The sequence below is a fragment of the Amblyomma maculatum genome, chromosome 8 (genome assembly GCF_055883805.1).
Source record: "Amblyomma maculatum isolate TAMU_Amacu chromosome 8, ASM5588380v1, whole genome shotgun sequence".
NCBI lineage: Eukaryota > Metazoa > Arthropoda > Arachnida > Ixodida > Ixodidae > Amblyomma > Amblyomma maculatum.
This window is the reverse complement of record NC_139351.1, coordinates 36,730,752-36,758,713: the sequence shown is the minus strand read 5'-3', so window position 1 is coordinate 36,758,713 and position 27,962 is coordinate 36,730,752. Positions and strand designations below refer to the sequence as shown.

Below are 27,962 nucleotides of genomic sequence, written 5' to 3'. Positions count from 1 at the left end.
TTCTTTTTTGCACACACAATTGAGAATGCGGACCAGAATCATCACAGCTTCCGCAGCCCTCTTCACAGTGTGATGCAGTAGTAGTGGTGCCTCTTTGCAAATAACCCGATCGCATTCTGAGGATGTTTCACCACAGAGGCTGTGCAGTAATGTATGCGTGGTGAAGTATCCTCAAAACGTGGCGGTTCATTGTGCTTGAAGCACAGAGGAAGCACGTGGGTCTAAGAGAAGAAAATATGTGCAAGTGTTGGAATAGCATAGCATGATCCCAAAATAGTAGAACTAAAATACCAGTCACGCACGAAGCAGTGTCCAAACACTGCAGCTGGTCAATGCAAATGGCAGCTGCGGGATGGCTTTATGAGAAGTGAAGCTTAAACTGTTGTCGCGTAGTGCTGACAAGGCCGATAACAACAGATGAAGAGTCTGAGAGTGCAGTAAAGAAACGTTTTATTGTGCTGACTTGAGCCCGCAAACGAACTGAGCGATTTGGCAGCGGTGATAACAGCAATCGTGCTCGCAGGTCATCGAACAAAGAATGCCAGTTTCGCTCGCCAGCGCTCAATTTAAAAGCGATGATGAAAGATCTAAATAAAACTGTGAACAGTGCCTAGCATACCCTGGAACATTGTAGAAGCACACGTGCATGCCTGGAATTTTTTTAGATACACTCGAAGCATCTTCTGCAACAAAGGAAATGATAAAGCCGCGTCTTGCGATAACTAGCATGAACAAACAACGAGTACATAATCGATACGTGCATTAGAATCACAGTGATAAGGCTGCATGCCGGCAGATGTTGAAAAAGCAACAAATAGATTTGGATGGTTCGCAGCACTATGCTCCTGGGCTGTATTTCGGCCATGGGGGGCTTCTGATAGCCATTGCACCTGCTACAGAGTGCATGCCTAAGGTGTGTGGGTAGCACTCTTCCAAGCAATTCATGTCGGGAAGGTCTATTTGCACAATTACTGTCTTTATGGGTCACGCCTCGATGTGACCCCACATTTGGATTAACGAGCGTCCGACTTTCGATATTTGCATAGCCGTCTGCCGGATTCGCTTTTCTTGTTCGAATTATGGAATTTTAAATTAACAAGGGTTGAATTAACGAGATTTTACAGTACCTCTTCTGCCCTGCACTGGCACTGAGCCTGTTACAAAACTTATCGACTGCTTGGTAATCTGAATACTGAGTAATAATTCGAGAGCATTTTATTTGATTTGTAACCTGTTATTTGAGTATTCACACACCCCTACTGTCCAGTCTGTTGCGGCATCATTGTGGTTCTATTTCAATGTTTGGGTTGTTATCTTGCAGTGCATTTATTTTAAATTCTTTGTGTTTTGTGTGATTTATGCCCTCCTGCATGGCTGGAAGTGCCTGTAATACAAAGTAAATTTTTTATGGGTCCAATGTGTTTCTGCGTGTTAGGATTGGACTTATGCCAGCACGAGCCCTTCCTGCCAACCCCTGTCAGGCTGTTCTGTGAAGGGGGCTGCTTTCATGTCTGCTCCCCATACGGGAACACTTACTTGTCCTCCATCCCAGCTGTGAAGACACCAGGGTGGCCAATTTGGTGTTCATGGTCCCCTTTTCCTCCTCCTCCTCTCAGGTACTGGAGAAAGTGACGGTCACAGAGATGCTGCACGTCAGGGGAAAATCGTGAGTGGTGCTTTCGTCTGCTTTGACTCTCTTGAGGTAACATAATATCAGTGACACTGCCCTTGTGCCAAACCAGATTAGCTTCATTGTCCCAATGAAAGTTGCACCAAGCTACCTTAAGCTCATAGCTTTTGAATCGATAATGCTCTGGCTACCCAGGCAATCCTAACTTTAGCCACCACTGCTATTTCAAAAGGTATAGGTTACTTTGAATATTAGTTATAACGGTCATCAGTCACAAAAATGAATGTTGCAATGCAGACTTCTGTGGCTTACTTTTTATTAGTGTGATTGACACACTGCATTTTACATCTGCCCTTTTACACGCAATTTTTCCGGCAGTCTGAAATTTGCGAGCGAAACAAAATTCGTCATGTGCATACAGAACCCGCGATTCAGAAGTTTTAGGATGCGTTATGCCATGGCATAACTGGCCGGTCAGAACGAAAAAGCGCTAGCCGGAAATATCGTGTTTACTCGCATAATGAACCCACTTTTTTTTTTTTTCAAGGAAAATCTGCGTGAGTTTAAGGCGAGGGTTCAATACGCGGGAAAAGTTGAGATCCTTTTTTTTTTACAAGTCCTCCATCCCAGCCATCAGTCATCAAAGAAAGCACGTGGTCAGCCGCAATCATTAATACCGGCTCTTTGCATCGTTCCCTTCAAAAAGTGCTTGCTGCTGTCGCATGTTCCAATGATTATGTGGTAACAGACAGCGCCCACCCCATCGCTGCGTGATAAAGCAGATAAAGCAAGCATACTTTACTGAAAACCAGGCTTACGCTACAGAACGAGCCAAGCAGGACCGCAGGCACACCTCTCAAAGCCACTTGCACTCTGCCAAGTTCACACCCCTCACCTCCTTGCCATCTCTAAAGCTAACGCTAAGAGTCACACCGTGCTGTTCTCACTGCGCAGCATCTTGGCGCGCTGCCAATAAATATACTGAACAGCGGCGGCGCGAAACGGAGAGACGCACTAACTTTTTTTTTTTTTTTTTAAGTTCTCAGCGGCAAAACAGTGAGGTGGGTCCTTATGCAAGTAAATATGGCACACGTACTTGAAGCCTGAACAATGAATGCCGCACCCAAGGTAGCCGCGTCGGTGTGGGCGATACAGATATACGACGAAGCAAGTTCACTATAATACGACAGCGTCCCCGTTAAAGTCTCTAGATCAGCTGATCTAGGGACTCCTATTACCTCTTGTCTCCGTTTTAAAATGTTGGATGATGATGATACCAATAGCGACATCTGGCGGCGACTTTGAGTACTAGGCACTGCGCTCGCTCTTTGTGCACGCAGAGAAAAATTATGCATTCACGTCCATTTGTTATCACTCATTATGGGCTCCTGTTATACAAACTAATTTCTGGTGCCCTTGTTAGCGTTATTATTGCTAGAATTTCTTGCTTATTTCATGAATTCGTAATTTACATGTTCCCAGCAGTGTTCCACGAACCTGTTACTTCATTTGGGCAGCTAAAACATAGCAACCTCGATGTAACGAAATTCGCGATTTAATGAAATTTTTAGCTGCAAGTAGGACTTCGTTATATCGAGGTTCGACTGTATATTATTTTTTCAGTTCCACTTGAGCTTAATCTTTTCTGGTGCCTTTGTTAAGTTTTTCCCTGTCTCAAGCCTAGAATATGATCATTATACATTTTGTCATGGAGGGGAGTGATGGACCAACACAGTGACGAAATTAAACAAAGGAAGACAGAACAATGCCAACAACATGTTAAAATTTTGCCATGGCAAAAATGACTCTTGGATCTGGCGAAAAGTTTTAGCTATTCCTGGCTCACAAGCACACCTTGCACGCATGTTCTTATTAACCTCAAAGCAGCAATTTGTACCTATAGAGTTTCTAAATCAAACTCGATCTGATCGGCACCCACTCAGTTACGTAGGTGATACGTTATTACACTGCTGAAGTGCATTTTTTTTTAATTCAAGAAAATGTTTTGTCACAAATAACTGCACTCAAGCAAAGCATGAATTTTTATTCTATATTTCATTCATTTAACCTGGGGATCGAAACAAGACAATTTGTGTTCTACAGTATCAACATATGAAAAAAAATCTTCACCTGCTCCGAAAAAAAAAAACCGCTGAGAGTACTTTGAGTCGCTTTTCTTCTTGAAAACAAAGGTCTGAAGGTTATTATTTAAGCAAAGGGTGGGTTTATATTAAGAGTAGATGATTTCACTTATTGCCCAGCCTGGATTGTTTCATTATTTCGATTGATCAACAGTTCAAGGAATGACTTTGCAAAAGTTGGAAGTTTTTCATTTCTCTTCCATTTTCAACCCCCATATGCTGTACTCTTCTTAGTCATCTGTATAAGCAGCCCAGAATTTTAACCAAGTGACATTTACAAGCAAGGATGTAGTGAAACACCTTTTTAGGTTTCTGGTTTCATTTTCCACGTCACTGACTCCGCTGCTGCCACTGGAAAATGACCATGCAATGCGGGCGATAAAATATTTGGTGCCACACCACTGGCTAGATATGACCACCAAGCGGCTGCCAGTCGAAATTGGTACGGCGCACACCCCTAGGTGGAATATCAGGGAGATGTGATATTTGCCTAGTCTTGCATCCAGCTGGAAATGTGGGTTCTGTCTTGTAGACGTCGTTGTGCTGCAATGAGGTAGCTAGATCTAATTAGAGGCTGCCACTGTGCTCTGTGAAAATTAACGTCTTCCCGTGGAGGATTCTTTTGCTTCTTCTTTGCTGAATTTAGCATAAATGCATGGTTGTATGTTAATTGGCAAATCATTTTTGGGCAGTCAACTTTGAGAAAAAATGTGTTGTTGCCATTGAATCTGTGTTTATGACCCAACACAAGCCAAGCCAAGTATGAAAATATGTTTCCCCGGTGTTCCTGTGGAGGATGAAGTGGTCCCTACAAATGGTGTGTCATGTGCCACCCAGGGAGCGCTTTCGACGGTACCGGGTCCATTTCCAGTTCCTGCCACGACGGGCCTACCGCAAGGCACTGCATGCCACGCCAGCTCGCATCCTGCGTTACATGGAGACGACGTTCCTGAGGCGGCTCATTGACGCCATCAAGCGCCGCATGGAGGAGATCTCCTCCGAGAGGTGAGCTGAGCTGCTGCTGCTTCTGCTGCTACTGCTGCTGTAACTGTGACCCCATGTGGCTTTTTCTGGTCTATGTAGCATCTGTTTTATTTACAGGTGTGCAAATATTCAAATATTAATCGAATATGTTTGTTATTTGATTTGTATTTGAAAAACTATTCTTTGGAATTTTTCTAATATATTTGGAAATTGTCGTATACACCGATACCTTTCTAATTCCCCGCAGTTTTTCCCTACTGCGTGCTTCACCACAATGCTTGGCCACGTGGACTGTGCAGATTACCATCCCCAAAAAGCGACAGGGCAGTTATGAAGAGGGATATTTGCTTTTGAAAAAAAGACTTTCCCCCCGACAATATGCACAAAGCAAAGGACTTGATGAAGCGAGGAAGAAACGTCATTCTCGCTTTGGTTTTATGTTGGCTGCTACAACCATTACGCAGGTTTTCATCAGGTAAATTAAAGTGATGCAAATTATCTTTGGCAATTTTTTCAGGCCCATTCGATAGGTCAAGGTTACTGTTTATTCGGACATATTTTTAAAGCAGTCACGCCACAGTCATTCAATATATTGCAGTTTTATAGTCAGGCAGATAATGCTGAACCTTAATATTTTATTTCCGAAATTTGAGAGCCCTAGACTCATTCTTTGTTTGAAATGAAGTGACAAGCTGAGACAACGAAGCTCCTCCCACTGACTGCGACCGTCATGTTGAGATGATTCGGGACGTCACAGACTGACTCCGTATCATCTGCTGTTGTGCCGGCACCGATAAGCTGGGTTCGTGCTTGCTCAAAGACCAGCATGACACCCAATGTGTACTCATCATGTTTCTGTAAGCGGAACACAGACTGTAGTGAAGCGCAATTTGCTTCTTGCCCACACATCCACCTCCAGTGCGGCTGCCGCCATCGCCCGTGGCAACACTGCCCCACCGTCGTAAACACTGCCGCGCCGCCCGTGCCCTTCGAGCCTTCTGCATGCCGTCCGCGCCAGCGATATGGCAGATCCCTAGCGCTTGTGTTAGAAAAGCATGCTAAAATTAATTTTTCTCATTATTATTTTAGGCCCCAGAAAAGGGAATATAAAAAATAAATGCTTTTTGAGAAATGTTGAACCATACGATGGTAGTTTTTGCTTACAGCATTCCGCCAGTGTGGTGGTGTTCTTGTACACTAGCTCCGCTGCTAAGGCATTGCCAAAAATAATTATTTCCCTCAATTTGTATTGAGGGAAATGGGGTTGAGAGTGTGTTTCAAATGTCTAGTGGCCCTTTTACTAAAATACCTCGCTGATCACTTACAGAGTGCCGTCTGCTGTGGCTTCGATGCTAAGCAATGTAGGCATAGCGACGTTTGGAGAGAAGCAGAATGCCTGAGCGCCGTCATCCGCCACGCTCGTGGGTGGCACCATTGCTGTAAGCTTGTAGTATCCTGTGCTGTAAGCCTCGTGAGCTTGTCGTCTACTTTCATAATGCGACTGGGGCCAGACTTGGGCCTTACAACGAGCAGCATACGATGTTGCTAAGATGGGATGGGGTATTGGGCTAGAGCGCCATAATTGGATGCCTTGTAACATGGCGCACCCACGCTGCTGCGCTGTCGGGTGGTACTCAAAGATTGTACAAAAGCACTGTCGGACGGCACTCTATGCGCATTTTGTGTGTTGCTTTGAGATAAGTTTCAATGTGCAGTGTTTACGTTGTTTAAGCAGGCCAGCCCAGGCGGCTTTCGTACTCGGACGCCGACTTGCTCCTGATCTAATCCTGCCCACAGGTGCCGCGCTATTACCTAGGTTAAAAGTGCTAACAGAGATCGAAAAACAGCTTGCGGTAACAGTGGTTAGTGGCGTGAGTACTGTTTGGTCCGCCACATCAGCTTCGCATAACTGCGGTTGACGCTGCTCGTGCTCAAAACATGCAGCAGATGGCGCGGCATCAGTTTATGTCCAAGCTGTTCACGAAGAAATGAAAGTACTAGTTTTAAAGATATCTGCAGCTTCGATGGAGCTGAAACATTGAGGTTTAGTTGCTTGGCACATTGGGAATAAGATTCAATGAACAGTTTATACAGTCAAACCTCGTTATAACGAAGTCTCATTTTGCGCGGAAATTTGTTCGTTATATCCGATATTCGTTGTAAAAGTACACACAAATTCCTACAAAAAAAAAATTCTGTTCATAAACCCAAGTAAAGGTTACCCTAAAATGGAAAGCACAGAGCTGAAAAAAAAGCATTTTTTTTTTTTAAAGCGTGGTATAAGCACACGAAACCTTACCTTTCATTTTGCACTGCCAAGCAAAAATGAGCACACAAATCGGGATTTTGGCCACGCAGAACTGATTTATTTAAAAAACGACGTAATCTTCATTTGGCGGCACTTCACACTATTCGATAGAATAAATTTCTCAACGAAATCGACACTGTGCAGCGCTTTCCCAATGTCAGCTGATTTGGCCACAGGTAGGTTCTCAATTTCCTCGCCATATCGGCGGCCTCGGTGCTGCTGAGAGCTCGCTCTGTGCCTTCTTCTTCTCTCATCGCTGCTCGTAGCATCATCTGTAGGAAGCAGCTGATCGACAATTTCTTGGTCGGTCAATTCGGGCGCCACAGCCAAGTTGTCATCGGCAGCAATAAAGTCCTCGAACGTAACATTCAGAACCGCCAGTTGACACCATGTCGTCTCGTCGAAATTGTCCACTTCACCTTCAGAATCGTGGGCGTTGTTGGGCTCAGTCTCGCTGGTGGATGGGGCTAGGCCAGCATCAACAAAGCAATTTCTTATTGTCGACTGCGCCGCCATGCTGCAAGACGACAGCATGACCTCGAGGAAAGTGAGCACACGCGCGGGTCGGCAAAAAGTAGGGGCAAGGGCACGCGGGCAGTGGTTCGATCACGTGCAGGTCACATGCCTGGCAGCCGTTGATGCTAGATTCACTCGCGGTCCCTAGATGGCGTGGTGTGCGAAAGCGCGGGTGATTCAAACACATTTTAGGTGGAGGCGATTGATAAAACCGAAATTTAGCGTTTAGAAAATTTTTTTTTTTTTTGCTTCTTTGCGAATTTTGAGTCGTGTGAATACGAAATATGCTTCGTTATAACCGATTTAGTGTCAAATTTTCAGTTTTTCATTTCGTTATACAGATAGAAAGAACTCCCATAGAAATACAGCACAGCCAGCCAAACTTTGCTTTTACTTCGTTATATCCGATAATTCGCTGTATCCGTGTTCGTTATAACGAGGTTCGACTGGATTCCAAAATTGTTGTCATTACCCTATAAGACCGAATTAATGAGAGTTTACTGTATTCATCACCAGTATAACAGCTCGAACTGATTTCATGCAGCTCCTTTCTGTATAGAAACCGGCTATAGAATCCTGTATAAAATTTATACTAGATTTTTCAGTTATACACTTCTTTGAAATTCTATTTTAATTTTGTTTAACAATACAGTGTGAATTCTAAAATAAGCAAGACAAACAGTGTGTGCTATTTTTCAATTTTTCGTAGTTTTTTTTTTTTTTTTTGATCAGATCATCGATTTAGTATTTAGAGGCATTTTCCCCCCATATTCATATTCAACTCATATTTAAAAATTTCAATATTCATTTACTCATATTTTTTTTTTTTCTATTTAGTAAATGCACAGGTACCATCAAAACCTGAATGTAGTTCGAACTTTTTTAAAGAAGCCACGATGATCCCCATCTTACATAGGTACTGGTCAATTTTTGAAAAATTACGGGAGTCTTATAATAGTGGACAGCTGAAATCAACAGCGCAAACAGGCGGACGTTGTGCCCATGTAATGATCGAGCTGTGCAAGCTTTGCTGTGGATAGATGGTGGGAAACAACCGTTGCCAACTGGCTGTGACTGCTGCAGCCTGTCTGTAGTATATGTGGTTCCAATGCAGTACCACATGTGAGAGTGTGAGTCATCCGACTTGAGTTCAGACTACTTGGACGACCCGTAGCCTTGTAACACCTGTACTGTACAATTGTACTTCATTTTAAATTAAAATAAATAGTGTCAGCAGTGTGCAGTCACTTGAGACCCATTTATTTATATTTTATTTATTTATTTATACAATTCAGCAGGCCTCGTTGCGGCCCACGCAGGAGGGGCATACAAAATACAGAGTGATTACATCAGCAGACGTAAGAAAAAAAAGGACCAAATTAATAGTGTACATAATACCAATGCAGCCTACCAGCTGCGAGAACAAAATAGGTAAAAAGAACACTCGATCTTGTAACAAAACCATTCCCAGAACAAAAAGCGAAGAATAAATGTACAAATGAGCCATCAGTACAGTTTAAGCAATGAGAAGGAATATAACACAAAGATCAATTGGAGGAATTACTAATTCTCAAGAAAATGAAATCAGTAATTCAAATGGCCAATGGAATCAGTACTGTTTAGTAGCGACTGAAGTAAATTATTCCAATCAGTTATAGTGTGTGGGAAAAAAGAATATTTAAAAATGTTAGTTCTGGCATTATAGGGTGTCGGAGAGTCAGCATGATGATGACGTGTTCGGCGTGCTGCCATTGGTGTTACATAAGGCTCAGGAGTGAGGGCGAGGAGGTTATTTTTAAGAAAAAGAAATTTCAGCCGTTGTATTTTTCTTTTAATTTGCAGTGTCTGAATGCCATGTTGTCTCATTATTGCTGTCGGATAATCAGTCGTACGGTACTTCGAAAAAATAATTTCATTTCATGATAACGATGCCTTTTCCTGCTTTTGGCATTCAGTCATGTCTTCTTTTTTTTTTTTGCATGTTTAGAATTGCTAAGTTGAGAGGTCAGCCTAAATTCTAGTCTGACCTATATCTTGGTTTTTGTGGTAATATTTTGTGAGACCGTAAGCATCGTCCTCCATCATTTTTTTTTTTTCCCACAATTCCTAGCGCCTTGTGAAATGCAATCATTACACCATTACTTGGGTAAATCCGAGTATGTTGCCATTACTGGTGTTACTATTTCTGACGACTGTGTACGTGACAGGAAACAAACTGCCTCTAGTCTTGTTAAGAAGCTTACTCCCCCGGGGCCTAAATACACTTGTGGCCTTGGCTGGCTCCGGTTGGTTTGTTTTCCCAAAAGGATATCATGACCAGCTGCCTTGTCATAGGATGACCCGTGTGGCCAAGAGCCGTGAGCGGCGAGGCGAGGCCGCAGAAAGTGGGGAGCCGTCGTCTCGGCCAGCAGACGATTTGGCCGAGAGTTCGGACGAGGGGGAAGAAGGTGATGGGGACACTGTGGCCTGCCAGGCTGCCACCCGCCACACCCAGGAGCGGGAGTACGAGGAGGCCGAAGAGGAAGAGCGTCTGGCCTTCCAGTCGGGTGGGTGCAGTTGCTTGTTCCCCTTCCAAAAGATGAGTAATTTTTATGGTGTGCATTTGCTGAAGCACTCAAGCCAAACCAAAGCAAGCCTATACAGTATAACTGTGGCACTCTCCAACTGTTTCACAGACCGTAGGTCTTAGCATGCTTTTATGTACAATGGTTTCGCATCCAGGCTAGGCATGCTCCATTGACAGTGTGAGTTTTGTCGTTAATGAATCAGTGCACAGTCAATTTCCTATGAATGCTCCAACAAACCCCTGGCCCTCAGTCCCCAGTGGCTGCGAAGCAACTGACCACGGCAGCGGTCAGGCCTGCAACGCAGCAAAGGGTGCTAAGAATCTCTGTCTCTGGACAGGCTGCCATTGGAAACTGATCCTGACAACTTTTAACTCTAGAACCTTGGCTAATGAGGCTAGTTTAGCAGCACTCTTTGAGGAACTAGCGGGCATGAAATGGGATATCATATATAGCTTAGTGAGGTTAGGAGGCCGAATGAGGCATATACTGTACTGGAGGGCGAATGTGCGGTGTTATCGAGGTTTACCAGTGCGATGGGAACTAGGAGTAACATACCTTGTCAGTAAGCATTAGCTGGCAACAAAGATGAGTTCTATAACATTAATGAGAGGGTGGTAGGTATAGAAGAAGCAGGGCGGACACCAGGACGCCTCTGAACCGCGTTTCATCCCCGGCTGTCCCCTGCTATCAATACCACAACATGGCGCTCAGTCTCTACCGCACGCCCCCAGTCCCCAAACCTCCTATTCCTCTTCGTTTCGCTTGCAGATGCGTGTGAATCTGCAATAGCAGGCATCGTAATTAAGTTGAGGACAGTGCAGAGAACTATTGAATGGAAAATGGTAGGTGTAACAATAAGAAATAGGAAGCATGCAGAATGGGTCAGTGAATTACAGTTAAGGACATTCATATGGAAATCAACAAGAAGAAATGGGCAGGACATGTAGTGTAAAGAGAGAATAGCCAGTGGTCGCTAAGGGTAACAAATTGGATTCTAAGGTAAAGAAACCATTGCAGGGGGTGGCAGAAAGGTAGGCGAGCAGATGCGGTTGAGACGTCTACGGTGGTCAAGTGGGTGCAGCTAGGGCAGGACCGGGTTAGTTGAAGGATTATATGAATTTTCAGAAATTTGGCCGAGCCATGTGAAAGTTGCATCACAATAAAACGTGAACTGATGTAAGAGCATCTAACAGTGTGCATTGCTCCTGTGCCATTGGCCCATCTATCTGTATGGTGGGCACAGCATCCTCTGTTGCTTTTGCTTTTGAAACATCGTACCACATGGTACTCCATGCTGAAGAGCAGCAAGAAATAGTAGGACATCCAAGAGAGAAGACACGAGAGGAACAGTGCGTGCTCATCACCATTGTGCGTTTGTTTACGAGATTTCAGCGCCAACAGCTCTCGCACCCGCAAAGAATTTTGTGGCAGTAGTGGTAGCCGGACCGACAGTGGGAACGAGAGTGAAAAAGTGGTCTTTCTAGATTTTGTTGTCACAGCATAACTATGCATGCTGCACCTCACCCATTTTCCCCACCTTACTCGCAGTTGCAGAGGCGGTTACGGCAGTCGCACAAGCAGCGCAATTGCGCAAAGCTTCTGCTGATTTCTTTGAATAATGAGGGTTATTTTGGCTTCCATTATGCATGTGTTGTTTTGAATCTTCACACAAAAACTGCATATAACGAAAACGTGGGTGTAATGAAATAGCATACTCATTTTTCTTTTTCATTATAATCAGATTTAACTGTGTTGCATGCGAAAAAATAGTTTTCACAATTGTTTTTGTTAGAGCTGAATTTCATACCACCGTGTATGTAACTCGAAAATTGCAGTCACTTCATTATCCTTAGTAGCCGGCCAAGGTGTCCGACTCCAATTATTATGACCTGCACAGTGTATAAGAGACTTATCGAGGAACTGTCACGCACCTGAAAGGAATGTGTACACATGCACAATATATTTCAGGCTCCATGCAGTCTGAAAGTGGGATTTCTTTATAAAATGGACTGTAATCACACTGCCCGGGAAGAGGGCACCACTGTCACCACTAACTGCCTATTGGCCGCCATCACTTGATGGCTACCATGAAAGGCACCACCGTGGATGTAAATACAGTAGACTCCCTTTAAGACGAACTCCAAGGGACCATGAAAATTGTTCGTCTTATCAAAAGGTCGTCTAATCAGGAGTGCTTCCAAAAATGATGTTTGAGCATGCAGAGTGTGTCCAAATACCTCGTACTGTATGAGAACAAATGAATAAAATGGCCTTTCAGGAAAATAAACTGCAATACAAGCATTTATTGGACTAATGATTACACTGCGCGCTCTCTTCACCCAGGCAAGCAGAACGTCTTCAAGGTCTTTGTGCATAGCTGTGCGCATCCTCTTCCGCTTCGGCGCAAACTCACTATCTTCCAAAACACTGGTAATCTGCACTTCGTCCTTCACGATACCGCTCACGGTACTTTTCGCGATGCTGAACTTGCGCGCTATTTCAGTCTTTAAAAGCCGGCCGGCGCGAACTTCGGTCAAAACTTCGGCCTTCTCACGAAGCTCAAGCGGCTTTTTTCGAGTTGTTGGCCGACTAGCCATAGTAGCAACACGGCGAACACGGCGCGCATGAAAACAAACAGCGCACACCACGAGGTGACAGCGTACAGCCTGGTAGAAAATTGCGGGACACGACGCGCACACCCGTCACGAACAATTGATCTGTGCACTGCGTAGTAGGCGTCGTTGGCGATCAGCAAAGGCGCGGAGCTCGGTAGCACTGGCATGACGACACTATCATGTGATCACCATTGGGAAACGTCATTGGCTGCTTTTTCTTCTCACCGTTTTTTTTCCCGCGTTTCGCTAGTTTTGCTGGCCGGGCTGCGCATGCTCTTTTTTTTTCTCTCTCTCTCTTCCTCTCTGCGCTCTGTTTCGTCCTTTCCCGAGGTCGTACCAAGACAGCCGGCGCGATGCGAAACGACCTCCACTGTTCATCTTAACCGAGAGTTCATCTTAAGCGAGTTCGTCTTAACGGGAGTCTACTGTAGTTTTCATGCTAACCTAACCTGGTAGGGAATCACTGCATTGAAATACAGTTGATCCTGGATATATGAAACTCAGAGAAGATTGAGAATAGTTTGCTATAGCAGTAATTGATCGTTGCTTCACTAAGTTTGCAATGAAATTTGGATCTGACATTTCCACATAACCACCAAAATTTTCAGATTAACTAGGCTGGTGTAAGCCGCCGCTTCGGATTATTGGGTGTTTTGAATAAACTGAGTGCGAATTGTCGAGGTTTTACTGTAGCCAGACTCAAATGTTCAGGACTAGAAGTAGTAAGGCGATCATAGCCAATAATAGTAAGTCGTATAATTAAAACAGTGCAAAACAGACAATGTAGAGAGAAGCTAGGCGCAGTAGCTCAGAACCACAACTGCTCTCCATGGCATTAATGCTCGGCTGTGCTTGCTAGGTAGCCGGTGAAGCAGTGTCGCTCACCAGTTATGATGTGTTCGTTCTTTTTTTATTTTTATCGCGCACTCGGGCAGACACACGCCCTCATGCATTATGCGAGTGTGTAGTCTTCTATGTTTTATTGCGAAAGCAATACTACGCTCATGAACAGCCTTTCGCGTAACGGCGGCCGGTAGCCACGTTTGACCTTTGGAATGACCTCTGACGTCATACCACGGTAAGAGTCGGGCTACCAAGTCGAGTCGCCGCGTAGCGGGGGCCGGTACCATGGTGCGCCGTGCTCCTCCCGCTAGAGGCGCTGCGTGCTAGACCTCTGACATCATACCAGAAGCGAGAGACGGGCTAGCAAGTTGAGTCGTCTCGTAGCGGCGGCCGGTAGCCACGCATGAAAACGCGGCGCATTGCTTTCCTTCTGTTGTAGGCGCTGCGCTCACTTTGACGTCACAATAGAGAGGTACGGGGCGGAGCCGGGGGTATATACTCGCGTTCACCGTCTGCCAAGTCAGTCGCTATGCCTCCACAAGAGAAGACACGTCGCCTCGCTGCTGCTAGAAAGGAACGGCGAGCTACGGAGAGAGATAAACTGCAGAGCATCTCGCTCGACAGCGTGTTCAAGATGCAGCTAGGAGAGCGCGTCGACCTTCTCGTGAATCCTACTCATCTGACGATAATCCAGACTGGAGCATGATGGATACTCTGAACAGCGAAGCTGACTCTGTCAGTTCGTTCACCAGTGAAGAACCACAAGCCGTGCTAGGGCGTAGCCGAGATTTATTGCTTTCGCAACCTACCAGGCTTAACTATAGCTAAGCCCCAGCCAATGTTTTGTGCTGTGAAAAGACTAATATGCTTCGAGATATGCTGAAAAATATAAATGTATCACATGCATGCAGCAGCATCACACCCCTTATTTGGCTCATTAAAAAAATTCCTAGCACAGGATATCACGCATGCACTCCAAGAGGCATACAAGGCAACAGGATTTTCTGTGAGAAAATTGTTCAACCAGCTGATTCGCATTCGTCAAAATTATGTGTACATTGTTTGACAACAGGTAAAATCAGTGATTGGCAGACTACAGTTGGGCAGAACGTACCCCAATTCCTTTCCACTTACAAATTCACCATTGTAAAGATCAAAGTCACAACGATGGAATCACTTGCAAAGGTTGCCTGTGACCATACTTACTGAACATACATGCGATAACCGAGAGCACAGTGTGATGAGCAATGCACATCCAATTTTCTGTGTGATACTATTAGAGCACTCGTTGGCCGTAAGTTCCGGGAGCCTGATGATGATCTCCAATTGGTGGACACGTGGTGACTCGACAGATCATGATGTCACATAACCGCCTTTGCAGTGTGTCTTGAAAGAAAGAAAATCACTGAGTAGAACCCCACAATAGTAAACTCGGATATAATCATCATCATCATCATCATCAGTCTGATTATACCCACTGCAGGGCGAAGGCCTCTCCCATATTTCTCCACTTAACCCGGTTCTGTGCTAGCTGCATCCACTTGACCCCTGCAAACTTCTTAATCTCATCCGCCCACCTAACTTTCTGCCGCCCCCTGCTACGCTTTCCTTCCCTTGGAATCCAGTTTGTTACCCTCAGTGACCATCGGTTATCCTCTCTTCTCATTACATGTCCTGCCCATGTCCATTTCTTCTTCTTAATTTCCACTAGAATGTCGGTAACTTGAGTTATTTCTCTGACCCACTCTGCACGCTTTCTATCTCTTAATGTTACCCCTACCATTTTTCGTTCCATAGCCCTCTGGGTTGTCCTCAACTTAAGTAGAACTCTCTTGGTTAGCCTCCACGTTTCAGCCCCATAGGTGAGTACAGGCAAGATGCAACTGTTGTATACTTTCCTCTTGAGTGATACCGGTAAGCTGCTAGACATAATCTGCGAGTGCTTGCCAAATGCGCTCCATCCCAATCTTATTCTTCTTATTTCCTTTTCATGGTCCGGATCTGCGGTTACTACCTGTCCTAAGTAGACATATTCGCCTACTACTTCCAGTATTTCGCTACCTAATGTAAACTGCTGTTCCTTCCCGAGGCTGTTGAACATTACCTTAGTCTTCTGCATATTGATTTTCAAGCCTACCTTTCTACTTTTTCTGTCTAGGTCATCAATCATTATTTGCTGTTCATCCACCTAGTTGCTTAGCAAGGCAGTGTCATCAGCAAATCACAGATTACTGAGGTATTCTCCATCTACCCTTATCCCTAACTGCTCCCATTCCAAGTTTCTGAATACTTCCTCTAAACAAGCTGTGAATAGTACTGAGGAGATTGTGTCTCCTTGCCTAACACCTTTCTTTATGGGAATTTTGTTACTTTCTTTATGCAAAACTATGGTTGCTGTGCAGCCACTATATATATCTTCCAGCACTTTCACGTACGGCTCGTCTACCCCCTGATTTCGCAATGCCTGCATCACCGCCGAGGTTTCAACTGAGTCAAATGCTTTTTCGTAATCAATGAATGCTATGTATAAGGGCTGGTTATATTCCGAGCATTTTTTATCACCTGATTGATGGTATGGATATGATCGATAGTAGAGTACCGTTTCCGAAACCCTGCTTGATCCTTTGCTTGATTGCAGTCTAAGGTTGTCCTGATTCTATTAGTGATTGCCTTAGTAAATACCTTATACGTAACAGACAGTAAGCTGATTGGTCTGTAATTTTTAAGGTCCTTAGAGTCCCCTTTCTTGTGAATGAGGATAATGTTTGCGTTCTTCCATGGTTCCGGTACCGTCGATGACACCAGGCACTGCGTATACAGGGTGGCCAGTTTTTCTAGCACGATATCCCCCCCGTCCTTCAGCAAATCTGTAGTTATCTGATCCTCTCCAGCTGATTTTCCCCTTTTCATAGTTTCTAGTGCTTTCTTGACCTCGTCCTTCGTCACTGGTGGAACGTCTGACTGTTTTTCCCTACCGCCAATCTCATTACGATCCTGACTACTTTGGCTACTGTAGAGATCTGTATAGAACTCCTCGGCTACTTTGACTATCTTGTCCATATTAGTGATGACGTTGCCCGCCTTGTCCCTTATCGCATACATCTGGTTTTTGCCTATGCCCTATTTCTTCTTTGCCGCTTTAAGGCTTCCCTTGTTTTTTACAGCATGCTCAATTTTGTCCATGTTATACTTCCTTATGTCGGCCACCTTGCGCTTATTGATTAGCTTTGATATCTCGGCCAATTCGATCTGGTCTGTTGGATTGGAAGCTTTCATACTCTGGCGTTTCTTAATCAAATCTTTCGTCTCCTTAGACAGCTTACCGGTATCCTCTCTAACTATTCTACCGCCTACTTCTACCGCGCACTCAGTAATGATATTTCTGAAATTATTGTTCCTTGCCTCTAGGGTAGTGTCGCCATCCTCAGTTAGAGCTGAATACCTATTCTGTAGCGAGATCCTGAACTCCTCTGCCCTCCCCCTCACCGCTAATTCGTTGATGGGTTTCTTTCTTACTAATCTATTGCGTTCCTTCTTCAGATTTAGGCTAATTCGGGACCTCACCATCCTGTGGTCACTGCATCGCACTTTCCCGATTACCTCTACATCCTGCACAATGGCGGGGGTTGAACACATTATGAAGTCGATTTCATTTTTAGTCTCTCCGTTAGGACTTTTCCATGTCCATTTCCGGTTCTTCCGTTTGCTGAAGAAGGTATTCATGATTCGTAAGTTATTGCGCTCTGCAAACTCAACTAGTAACTCCCCCCTGCTATTCCTAGAACCAATGCCATAGTCACCTACTGCCTTGTCTCCTGCCTGTTTTTTCCCTACCTTGGCATTGAAGTCGCCCATTAGTACAGTATACTGCATTTTTACTTTTCGCATTGCCGATTCTACATCTTCATAGAAGCTTTCAACTGCCTGGTCATCATAACTACATGTAGGTGCATAGGCCTGTACAACCTTCAGTTTATACCGCTTATTAAGCCTAATTACGATGCCTGCAACCCTCTCATTAATACTATAAAATTCATCTATATTACCCGCTATATACTTATTGACAAGGAAACCTACTCCTAGTTGTCGCCTCTCCGGTAAACCTCGATAACACAGTACATGCCCATCCTTCAGTACAGTATATGCCTCATTCGGCCTCCTAACCTCACTAAGCCCTATGACATCCCATTTCATGCCCTCTAGTTCCTCTAACAGCACTGCTAAACTAGCTTCACTAGCTAGGGTTCTAGCATTAAACGTTGCCAGGGTCAGTTTCCAATGGCGGCCTGTCCAGCGGAGCCAGGCTTTTTTAGCACCCCCTGCTGCGTCACAGGTCTGACTGCCGCCGTGGTCAGTTGTTCCGCAGCCGCTGGTGACTGAGGGCCGGGGTTTTATGGAGCTTATCATAGGAGGTTGTGGCCAATTACTGCACCAGGGTGGCCAACTCCTGTTCTGGTGAGGGAGTGCGTTGCCGGAGGTGTTCACCGGCATCAGGTCGCACCCCAAACCTGTGTATGCAATTCCATCGACACGCGGATTTTTTTTTTTTTTTTTTTTTATCCGGTGGAGAATTGCGCAGCACCGGGATTTGAACCCCGGTCCTCTTGCATGCGAGGCGGATGTTCTACCGCTACGCCACCGCTGCACAAACTCGGATATGATAAAGTGAAATTGAAGTCCCAGTTCAACTTCCATAGAGGACTGTACATTTCTCCTTTATAGTAAAGACAATTTTAGTAAAAATTGGAAGTGTATCTGGCCGAGGCGATGACCTCCCATGAAATGACATCGCCGCACGTGCGCTACCTAGAATTGCGAGGCAAATAAAAAAAAAAAAGAAAACACCAAGCATTTTTTTTTTTATTAATGGCTTTACCACTGCGCTTAGCAGCACTCAGGAGAAGCCAACTTTCATAGGCCTTGGAGCCTTGAGGGAAAGCATGCAGCGAGTAGGGGACAAAAACAAAATTAAAGTTGTCTACAAGCATGGAAGGCAGCGCGGTCCATTCAGAAATTAAACGAGAGTAAAAGTGCAGCGAGAAATAAGGAAGGGACGAAACGGCTGAACATTTTAAGCACGAAGAAGCGGTGGCAAGGGGCAAGGCGTGTGCGGATTTGCAGCACTTGCCTGCCGCACGCATTTCTCATCTACTGCCGTTTAAGTGACAGAAACAGTGGAAGGAAGATGACACTGTGTACATGCAAGGCTTTGGTTTTCACATGAAATCATGCATGGGGATTGTGCATCCATCGCTCCTTCACTGTTGCTTGTAAAGGAGCCAAGAACCCCTAAAGCTGCATTTTTTTCCCTTGGCCTCCTTCATATATTTTATGGAAATAAACAATTGAATTGAATTGAAATCCAACTCGGTTGTATTCGTAGCCAAGTTGCACTCATGCTTAAGAGGTACTTCCACATGATGTAAACAAAAAGTCTCATAACTATGGCATGAAGAGACAATATGAAAAAGTTAAAAGGTGTTTTAGAGGGCTTTTTAAGCAACAAGAGATATTTAGTAAGTAGCCGTTTAATTACCAGGCAGCATCTTCAGGACTATGCCATCACCAACAACTGTTATAGTAAAGACCCTTATATTAGTGAAGATGTTTACTGGTCCCAGTGACTTTACTATAAAGGGGCTCTACTATAAAAGGAAAACTGAGGTGAGTAGGGAATTGAACCTGGGACCTTTGTGTTGTGAGCCAGGCCCCGAAGGGGCATCGTGGCAGGCTCACGATGTCGTGGTGCTTGCTTAGCCCTTGCATATTGGTTTTAGTGGAGTTGAAGTACTGCATTGGTGGCAGCGCTGTCACCCTCCAGAGGCTGGAAAATGAATCAGTGCCACTACATTCTCAGCAGCCACACTGCGCACAATGTGGCCATGCGGGCTGGCTTTACGTTTTATTGACGAATTGATTGTGTACTAATTAATGACACATTCCATTCGGGGATCTGAAGTGTCTCACAATTGAATTCACGAGAACTGGGCTCATCGCCTTCCAGGCTGAATCGAAATCACCCATTGAAACAAACTCTTTAGAGTCATGGAGCTAGAAACCAGTCGGAATGTGCTAAAAGATGCTCTGTTTTACGATCCCGAGAAGACAAATTGAGCATAGCCAAAGTTACGGTCTCCTGGCACATTGTTTCAGTGTGGTGGACCTCCAGTTCCAGTGGGGGCACAGTTGGAATCTCCCACCCAGGGGAATTTCATTTTTTATTTCTCAGTTAGCATATGGCCACCAGTTACGGGTGGGGGGGGGAGGGGTTGTTGCTGTGGGGGGGAAACGGACAGTTCCCATTGTGTGAGCAGCAGCACCATAGGAGTGCCTCTGGTGCACCATCATAGTGAGAGACACCCCAAGACACTTTAAATAGAAGGACCCACCAGGCTGGTCGGCCCATTTTGCAGGCTGCAAGAATAGCAGGCTGTGATACTATTAACGCTGTTGGCTTGTATCTGATCCAGGTTTTCGTAGGAGCTTCATTCACTACAATCAACCATGTAGTCATGATGCACCACTGTGGGGCCTCACAGCTCTTCCTCTTGTTGTTGTCCTAGAGATGCACCATTTGGGGCCACTTTGGAACCAAGCCTTGAAAGGTCACCAGTACTAGAATGTGCTACACAGGGTGTGCCATGGACATAGCACCAATGGAAAGGCATCCTGAGGCTCAGCCTCTCCTAAGGTCATTTTATTGACCTGCTTCGAAGCATATGGCAATTTGTTGAAACTGCCACCGAACGAATGCTCGCTGCATCCTTGCATCTTTATGTGCAGAGGAATACCGCACCCTAGTACTATGTGCTGTTGCTGTGCAAATTCCGACTAACACGCGAGGCAAGGGCATTATTTGTGCAAGACAAGCACAAGGGATAAATGAGTTTGGAAATGTAGGTCGCGCAGAGCGAGACTATCAGGAGAGGAGACAAGACGGGGCAAGCACAATGTCAACATACCTTTATGTTGCCAGGAATCAACTTGCCCAGCAATGTGTCATGATGAATGAACGACCTAATAGGCACTTATTCCCTTGTCCAAGTAACATTTGGTCCATTCACTTGGTTTTGGCACCAATGCTTAGCACTGTGACTACATGTGTCATTTGTTAGGTTGAAAACTTCACTCTAGTCTAGGTCCTAAATACACCATCCTAAATATATACTGCTGAGTGTGCACATTCTAAGCAAGTTTTTAATGGCTCCCCAGCTATATCTCAATTATCAGACTCTGAAAAAGTCTTAGAATGGCTAAGAGCATGTAAGGCGAATGTCTGAGCGTTATCAGCATTGTGGAATTGGCCTGATTTCTTTAGAATCACGTTTAGTACTGCAGGAAAGAATAGCACCCACAAAGACGAATGCAGGAAAAGTGACACAGGATAAGGCCAAGTTCATGTAACTTTGCTCTCTGGGAAGCCAGCAGTAGGACACATGCAGAAAGTCCAAACCGTTCAAGGTATCACAGAAGTATCACCTGCAACATCCTTTCGTCTCTTATGCTTACAAAACGCATTTTTTGCAATGCAGGCCATTAACGGAGTGAATGTATGCATGTTGCGCAATGCAGCCCTAGATGTGTGCGTCTCACTTCTTTTAGTGACCAGTATTTGCCCAATTTGCTCACGGAGGCCATTATCAGTGGTACCTGACCACCACCACCAGCTCTTCTTTCCTTCGTTTGCTTCCATGAGCAATCATGTCGACACGGGGAATTGCTTTGTTTGCTCCTCTGAAATGTGACGCACAGGAAGGCCTCAGCAATAACTCTGATGGCAGAATATGGGAGCCTTGCCGTTCAAATGGATTATCAAAACTGGCCTGCATGGGAGGGCAACACGGCTTCATCAGCGAAGACTAGAGGAAAGGCTAGCTGCGGCGCGCCTTACCCCTTTATACTGAGCTGAAAGGTAAGGCAGTAGCTCCTTGTGTGCCCATGGTGCGTACCACCAACACACCTGCTCATCGCATAGGATCTAAACATTGCGCCCTCATAGGAATCTATATGTGGAAAACAGACTTCGCCCATTCTCAGTAAAGCTGTCTTAACACCGTGCTTACAGCATCCATGTAGATCAAGTCACTTGATATTTTTAAAAACTATCGCTTTTACTTTCAGAACTTCCTTTCCATTTAAAAACTTAGTAATAAGGCACAGTCAGCAAAGCATAAGAAAGAAAGGAAAAAACTGTGCAAACAAGTGACACTTCTGTGATGTCTTCTTGTGTTGAACCATTTGGTCTCTCTTTGTGTGCGTGCCTCTGTTACATAAATATATTCGCTGGCTTCCAAGCAGATAAAGTTAGAAGTTGGTGCTTGTCCCGAGTTGTATTTTTTTCGTCTTTACCTGCCATTTTTTATTTATTTATTTATTTATTTATTTATTTATTAGTACCCCAAGGGCCCACAAAGGGCAGTACATGAGGGTTGTGCTTACAAGAGGGGAACGTTATTTCTCCAATGATTGAGTTGAAACTCGTACATTCGCGATGAATCAAAGCTTCGGCAGGCAAACCGTTCCAGTGTTTCAACAAAAGACTTCATCTGTGCAGATGTAGATGCTCAAGGGGAATGGACAGCTTCTAGATTGTTTACATGGACTGAGTGACGATGCATAGGGGTGATATTGGAATGATTGAGAGGTGAATGATAGAATCTATGAAAAGGGCAGTCTGATGTTTCTGACGTGTCTAGCCCAAATGAGTGTTCCTTTGGTGTTGCAGGTATTATTCTAAGGAAGTCCTTTGTACTGCAGCATCTTGGTGTGCTGCCAAGCTTGCAGGCCGAGGCCTTTCCTTGTAGGAATGTGTCTACTCTCCTTGCAGATGACGAAGAGCTACTGGGTGGGGAAGAGAACACAGCAGCAGGTGCCACACAGGCGGGCACCGCTGACATGACTTCCGAGGATATCCTCGCCTCTGTCCAGGAGGTGTTTCGCTCAGAGGAGGCCGAGAAGCTCAGGCAGACGAGGATATTCGTAAGTGGCTTCCACTGTGTGCACACTGGGCGGACTTTGGGTGTTCCCAACTCACTCCTACTGCTTCCTCGAGCGCCACATGTTATTGCTAGTCATGCAGTGCGCAGTAAAGAAATCCCATCAAACAGATTTTATGTATATCGAATACCATTTTTCGAATATGAATCGAATAACAAGCACCTTTGATTTCTTTTTAAAATTTCAAATATTTGCACGCCCCTAGACTGCAAAAAATATTCAAATCAACCATCGCAGTAAAGAAAGTTGGGCCCAGGCAAGGATCCTGTCACGCATGCATAAAGTGGCAAATGGGTAATGGTGCAGTCACAAGATCAGCAGTTAGAAGCCAGTGAGATGAAAAATGAAAGAACAAAAGAAGGGCATTCCAGCTGATTTTTATAATCAGCTGACTTGCAGAAAACCAGACTGCCAGTTGACACTTATAGGAAGAAAGAGCACTGCTGGCTCCTAACCTTAACCGGTGCCATGTTTTTCGGTGTACAAGGTGCACCTTTGTATAAGACGTAGCCTTGTATAAGGTGCACCTCAATGGTAATGTAAATGAAGAAGTTGCTTCAATAATGTCGAAATTTGGGCTTGTTGGTTCATACTTCCAAGCTGTAGCGCACACAAGACGAGGGACTGAGAACGAGAGGACACACACAGCTCTAACTTCCAACAACTTTATTTGGAAAAACAAAAACAAAACAAAAAAAAAAAAAAACGGCACCTCTATATATACACAGTACATCGTCGTGATCTCACAAGTCATGCACGGAATCAGCAGGAACGAAGGTGATCTATTTCTTTTTTTGAAAGATTAGCAGAGGGGGTACTCAAGCATGCACTTCCTAATCTGGCTATCTTTTCCGCTTCGATTATTTCTTGGGTGCGCCTATCCTTACTTTTCCTGACAACAAAACACTTGTCAAGGAGCGGCGCACAAACTTTGCAGGTGTTACAATGTGCTACTAATGTCCATCTCTATCATCTTTACGTGAGCATAATCGCAATGTTAAAAATAGAGATGGACAACTAGTAACACACTGACCTGCAAAGATTGTATGCCGCTCCTTGACAAGTGTTTTGTTGTCGGGAAAAGTAAGGATAGGCGCACCCGAGAAATAATTGAAGCGGAAAAGATAGCCAGATTAGGAAGTGCATGCGTGAGTACCCCCTCTGTTAATCTTTCAAAGAAAGAAATAGATTACCTTCGTTCCTGCTGATTCCGTGCATGACTTGTGAGATCACGACGATGTACTGTGTATATATAGAGGTGCCGGTTTTTCTTTTTCCAAATAAAGTTGTTGGAAGTTAGCGCTGTGTGTGTACTCTCGTTCTCAGTCCCTCGTCTTGTGTGCGCTACAGCTTGGAAGAAGTTGCTACCGCTACTGTTTCACGATAAAGTCCACCTATCAACATTTCACGAAACAAAAAATATAAAATATGCCTAAGACACACCGTTGTATAGGACACACTACCGAAATTCTTGTCATAAAACGCTTCTTTTACACAGGAAAATATGGTACTTGCCCCCTCACAAAGAAACATATCCTGGGAGGTGGCGACAGCAACAAAGTTCTTGACAGTTATCGAAGTACAGAGCGACTGCCACTCTTGACGGTGCTCAATAAACGTTTGCTGGGCATCTTCGAGACAAGACAGCAAAACCAACGGGGACATTGAGGAAGCAGTGAGATGTGGCTGCGATTATTCCAGATAAATCTGGTTGCACCTTGTAGGTACTTAAAATGTGATGAAGCCAGTAGATTTTGTGCATGCACGAACAGTACAAGACCTCATCGCAATATTAGTGTGATTTTCAGATACAGTTGAACCCGGATAATTCTAATTTTGGTTATATCGAACTCGCGAAATATCTCCTTGAAAATCCCATGTAAAAGTATAGGAAAGCTGCGTCGTATATTGAATTCAATTTCACCGAGTCGTTCGATATTGTCACGTGGTGGTGACAAGGTCGATGGCACAAATGAAGAGTCGGTGATTTGAAGAAACTCTTTATTGGGCTGACTTGCGCCCGCAAAAGAACTAAGCAACTTGGCGGTGGTGGTGATAGCAACAAACGTGCTCATCAATCGTCGAACTAAGAATGCCCGTCGCACTCGTCAATGCTCAATTTAAAGGCTGCTCAGAACAATCTAGATAACGTCGCAAACTGCCACTAGCACAACCTGGAACATTGTAGAAACATACGCGAGTGATCGGAATCTTCGAGACAGATCTCGGCGCAACAAAGAAAATGATAACACGTCGTATTGCGACAACGAGCATGAACAAACACGGGATACAGAATTGATAAGCGCGCCAGAATCACAATGATAAGGATGCATGCCAGTGGCTGTCGAACAGGAACAAATAAATATTTAAACAGTTTGCGGCATTACTCCCCCCTTATGTTTGTTTCAAAATAAACAGACATGAAGTAACATAAACATTGCAAAGCAAACATGAATAGCCTTTAGCGCGCATGATATGGCTTAAGGCGTACAACATGCACAATTTCTGGATGCACTCGGCACCGCTGCGATGCTGCCGCACCATTGGGGACGACCTCGTAGTTCAATTGTCCTAGTCGGCGAAGCACCTTGTACGGGCCGAAGTATTGGCGTAAAAGCTTTTCACTCAGTCCACGGCAGCAAATCAGCATGCAAACCCAGACTTGATCTCCCAGCTTGTACTCAGCATCGCGTCATTGTTGTAACGTCAGGCGTTGGTTCGTTGCTGATCTTTTATGGGCATTTGGGCGAGTCTTAGGGCTTCCTCTGCAAGTTGAAGGTAGGGGGCGACGTTCAGGTTCTCCTCATCGGTTACGTATGGCAGCATTGCGTCAAGCGTCGTCGTGGGCTCCCTGCCATACACAAGGCTGAACGGGGTCGACCTGGTTGTCTCCCGGACGGCGGTATTATAAGCGAAGATGACGTAGGGTAGAATGGTGTCTTGTGTTCGGCGTCGATGTACATTGCAATCATGTCCGCAATAGTTTTGTTGAGACGCTCTATAAGTCCATTTGTCGTGGGATGGTACGCAGTAGTTCGTCGATGGCTTGTATAACTGTATTCCAGAATGGCTTGCGTCAGCTCTGCTGTAAATGCCGTTCCCCTGTCCGTGATGAGCACTGCGTGGGTGCCGTGTCGCAAAGGTATTTGTTCAACAAAAAACTTAGCGACTTCTGCCGCAGTACCATTGGGCAGTGCTTTTGCTTCGACGTAGCGGGTTACCTGCAGATCGGTCTTGTTGGGAGTGAAGTTCTTTACAAGGACGTCATTGCTTAAGGCGAATGACGATAACTGACACCTAAACACACCAGGAGGGAAAGCGGTCTTGCCTTCCAAGTAATCGGCTAGGTCTTTCAGCTGAGGATCTGATCGCTGTTGTGCAAAACTGCTGGCGCGTACTGGCCCCAGAAAGGCGTCGTCGTCATCGTCTTTCGGGGGAGTGTCAATGGGAGCGCGGGATAAGCAGTCTACGTCGGAATGCTTGCGGCCCGACTTATAGACTACTGTCACGTCAAATTCTTGAAGTCGTAGGCTCCATTGGGCAAGGCGGCTGGAGGGGTCTTCCAAATTAGCCAGCCAGCAGAGCGCGTGGTGGTCGCTTACCACCTTGAATGGTCGACCGTATAGGTATAGACGAAACTTAGAAGTGACCCAGATGATCACGAGGCACTCCTTCTCGGTCGTTGAGTAATTGACTTCGGCTTTTTTGAGTGACCTGCTAGCGTAGGCAATTGCTTTCTCCTGTCTGGCACTCTTCTGGACGAGAATGGCTCCTAGACCCACAATGCTCGCGTCAGCATGAATTTCGGTCTCGCCGTTTTCATCAAAGTGGCCAAGTACCGGAGGGCAGTGCAGGCAGCGCTTAAGTTCGTCGAAGGCTTCTTCTTGCGGCGCTTCCCATCTAAAAGCAAAATATGTAAGTTCAGCAAAATATGTAAGAAGATTCTTCGCATACCAGAACATTAATCTTGACAGAGCAAAGCTTACGTTTCCCGAAGTAAACTGCACACTGCTCTGTACTGGCATCACAAACAACTTAGACAATCCCTGTGATACAGTACAATCCCTGTGATGCAAGCTCATAAAATTCCTCATTCAGAGTGCTCAGACGTTGTCCCCATCATATTCGCCTGTCACGCTGTATGCGCAAGCAGCAGGTTAGGCTCGTGGCAAAGGACATCACCAACGTTGCGATCTCCTGTTGCTCTGCATGTGCTGCAGGAAGTGCTTTAGCACACTGCTCTGAAATAAAATAATAACTTGATCGCCAGTCTCATGACACGCACTGCAAGCAGTTAGCAGCGACACACCACCAACACATCCTTGACTCTATGATTGCTAGTCGCTCTGTGCGTGCAACGCGCAATGCGGAACGGTGCATGGCCCATGCATTGCTGATTTGTGATCTACCGTTACGCTGTACGTGCAGGGAGCAGTTTGTGGCAGCATGCTCAGCCTGCACATCGTTGATGGGGTGCGGAGCTAAATGGTGAAAAATAGTTTCAGTAAAGCTTGCCTTGGACATTGAGAAAAAAAGAGTCCTGCACAGAATGACAGGTTATTCAATTTGCAGTAATAAAAGTAATTTCTGTGCCAAGTACATTTAATTTGCAACCCTCTGGAGCCTGTTTTGGGTAATATTCGATTTTCGTATACAGTAAAACCATGTTACAAGAGACACTCAAGGGACCCGAAAAACATGTCTCTTGTAAGCAAGGTCTCTTGCAACCAAAAATTCTAAAATCACTGTGTTGATCAGTTTACTGCACATTAGTATGTAAATGCATTCACATGCATTAACAGGAAATTGTTCAGGAAAGCTTAAAGAAGTTATTCATACTAGTATGTATTTTTGTGAGTGCAGAGTGTATTCCTTCCCAAATTCTGGAGGTAAAGCACTTCACTTTGCAAGCCTTCCTGTTGTTCTAATACCTTTGAGGCACTCTTACATGCTTGTCAACCTCAGATGCTTACAGGCTCATCACCCTCAGATGATTCACAAAGAGAAAGACATCAGGATTCTAAGCTTTCACCTTGTGATCAAATTTTAACAGTGAGGAGTTAAAAATGCTGGATGTCATTCATGCATTTTGATTTGCTTCTTAGGTAACAGTAATGCAATGCCGTTTTGACTTTACAATCATGGGGAAACACTCCTCAGTTCCTGTCATATACAACAAAAAGGACACTGATATGGAACAGAATTTAGCTAAGGGAATCTGAAGAGCATCATGTACGAGTTGGTACGCTTCAGGTGCATTGCATGAGCACACCTGGGTTGTGTCTCTTCTAAATAGCGAAGAATTTGCTCCATGGACCTGAAAAAGTTGTCCTTAGTAACCGAGTGTCTCTTGTAACCATG

The 27,962-nt window shown here is 44.9% G+C and overlaps 1 protein-coding gene across 1 annotated transcript in view; it reads left to right on the top strand.

Annotated features, from left to right (window-relative positions):
- Polr1A (RNA polymerase I subunit RpI1) overlaps positions 1-27,962 on the top strand; it is a 234,120-nt gene that overhangs the window by 170,245 nt on the left and 35,913 nt on the right. Inside the window, exons 22-25 of the mRNA XM_084576213.1 lie at positions 1,617-1,666; positions 4,609-4,776; positions 9,914-10,125; positions 22,432-22,583. Coding sequence (XP_084432339.1) covers positions 1,617-1,666; positions 4,609-4,776; positions 9,914-10,125; positions 22,432-22,583 — 582 coding nt within the window. The remainder of the gene's footprint in view (positions 1-1,616; positions 1,667-4,608; positions 4,777-9,913; positions 10,126-22,431; positions 22,584-27,962) is intronic.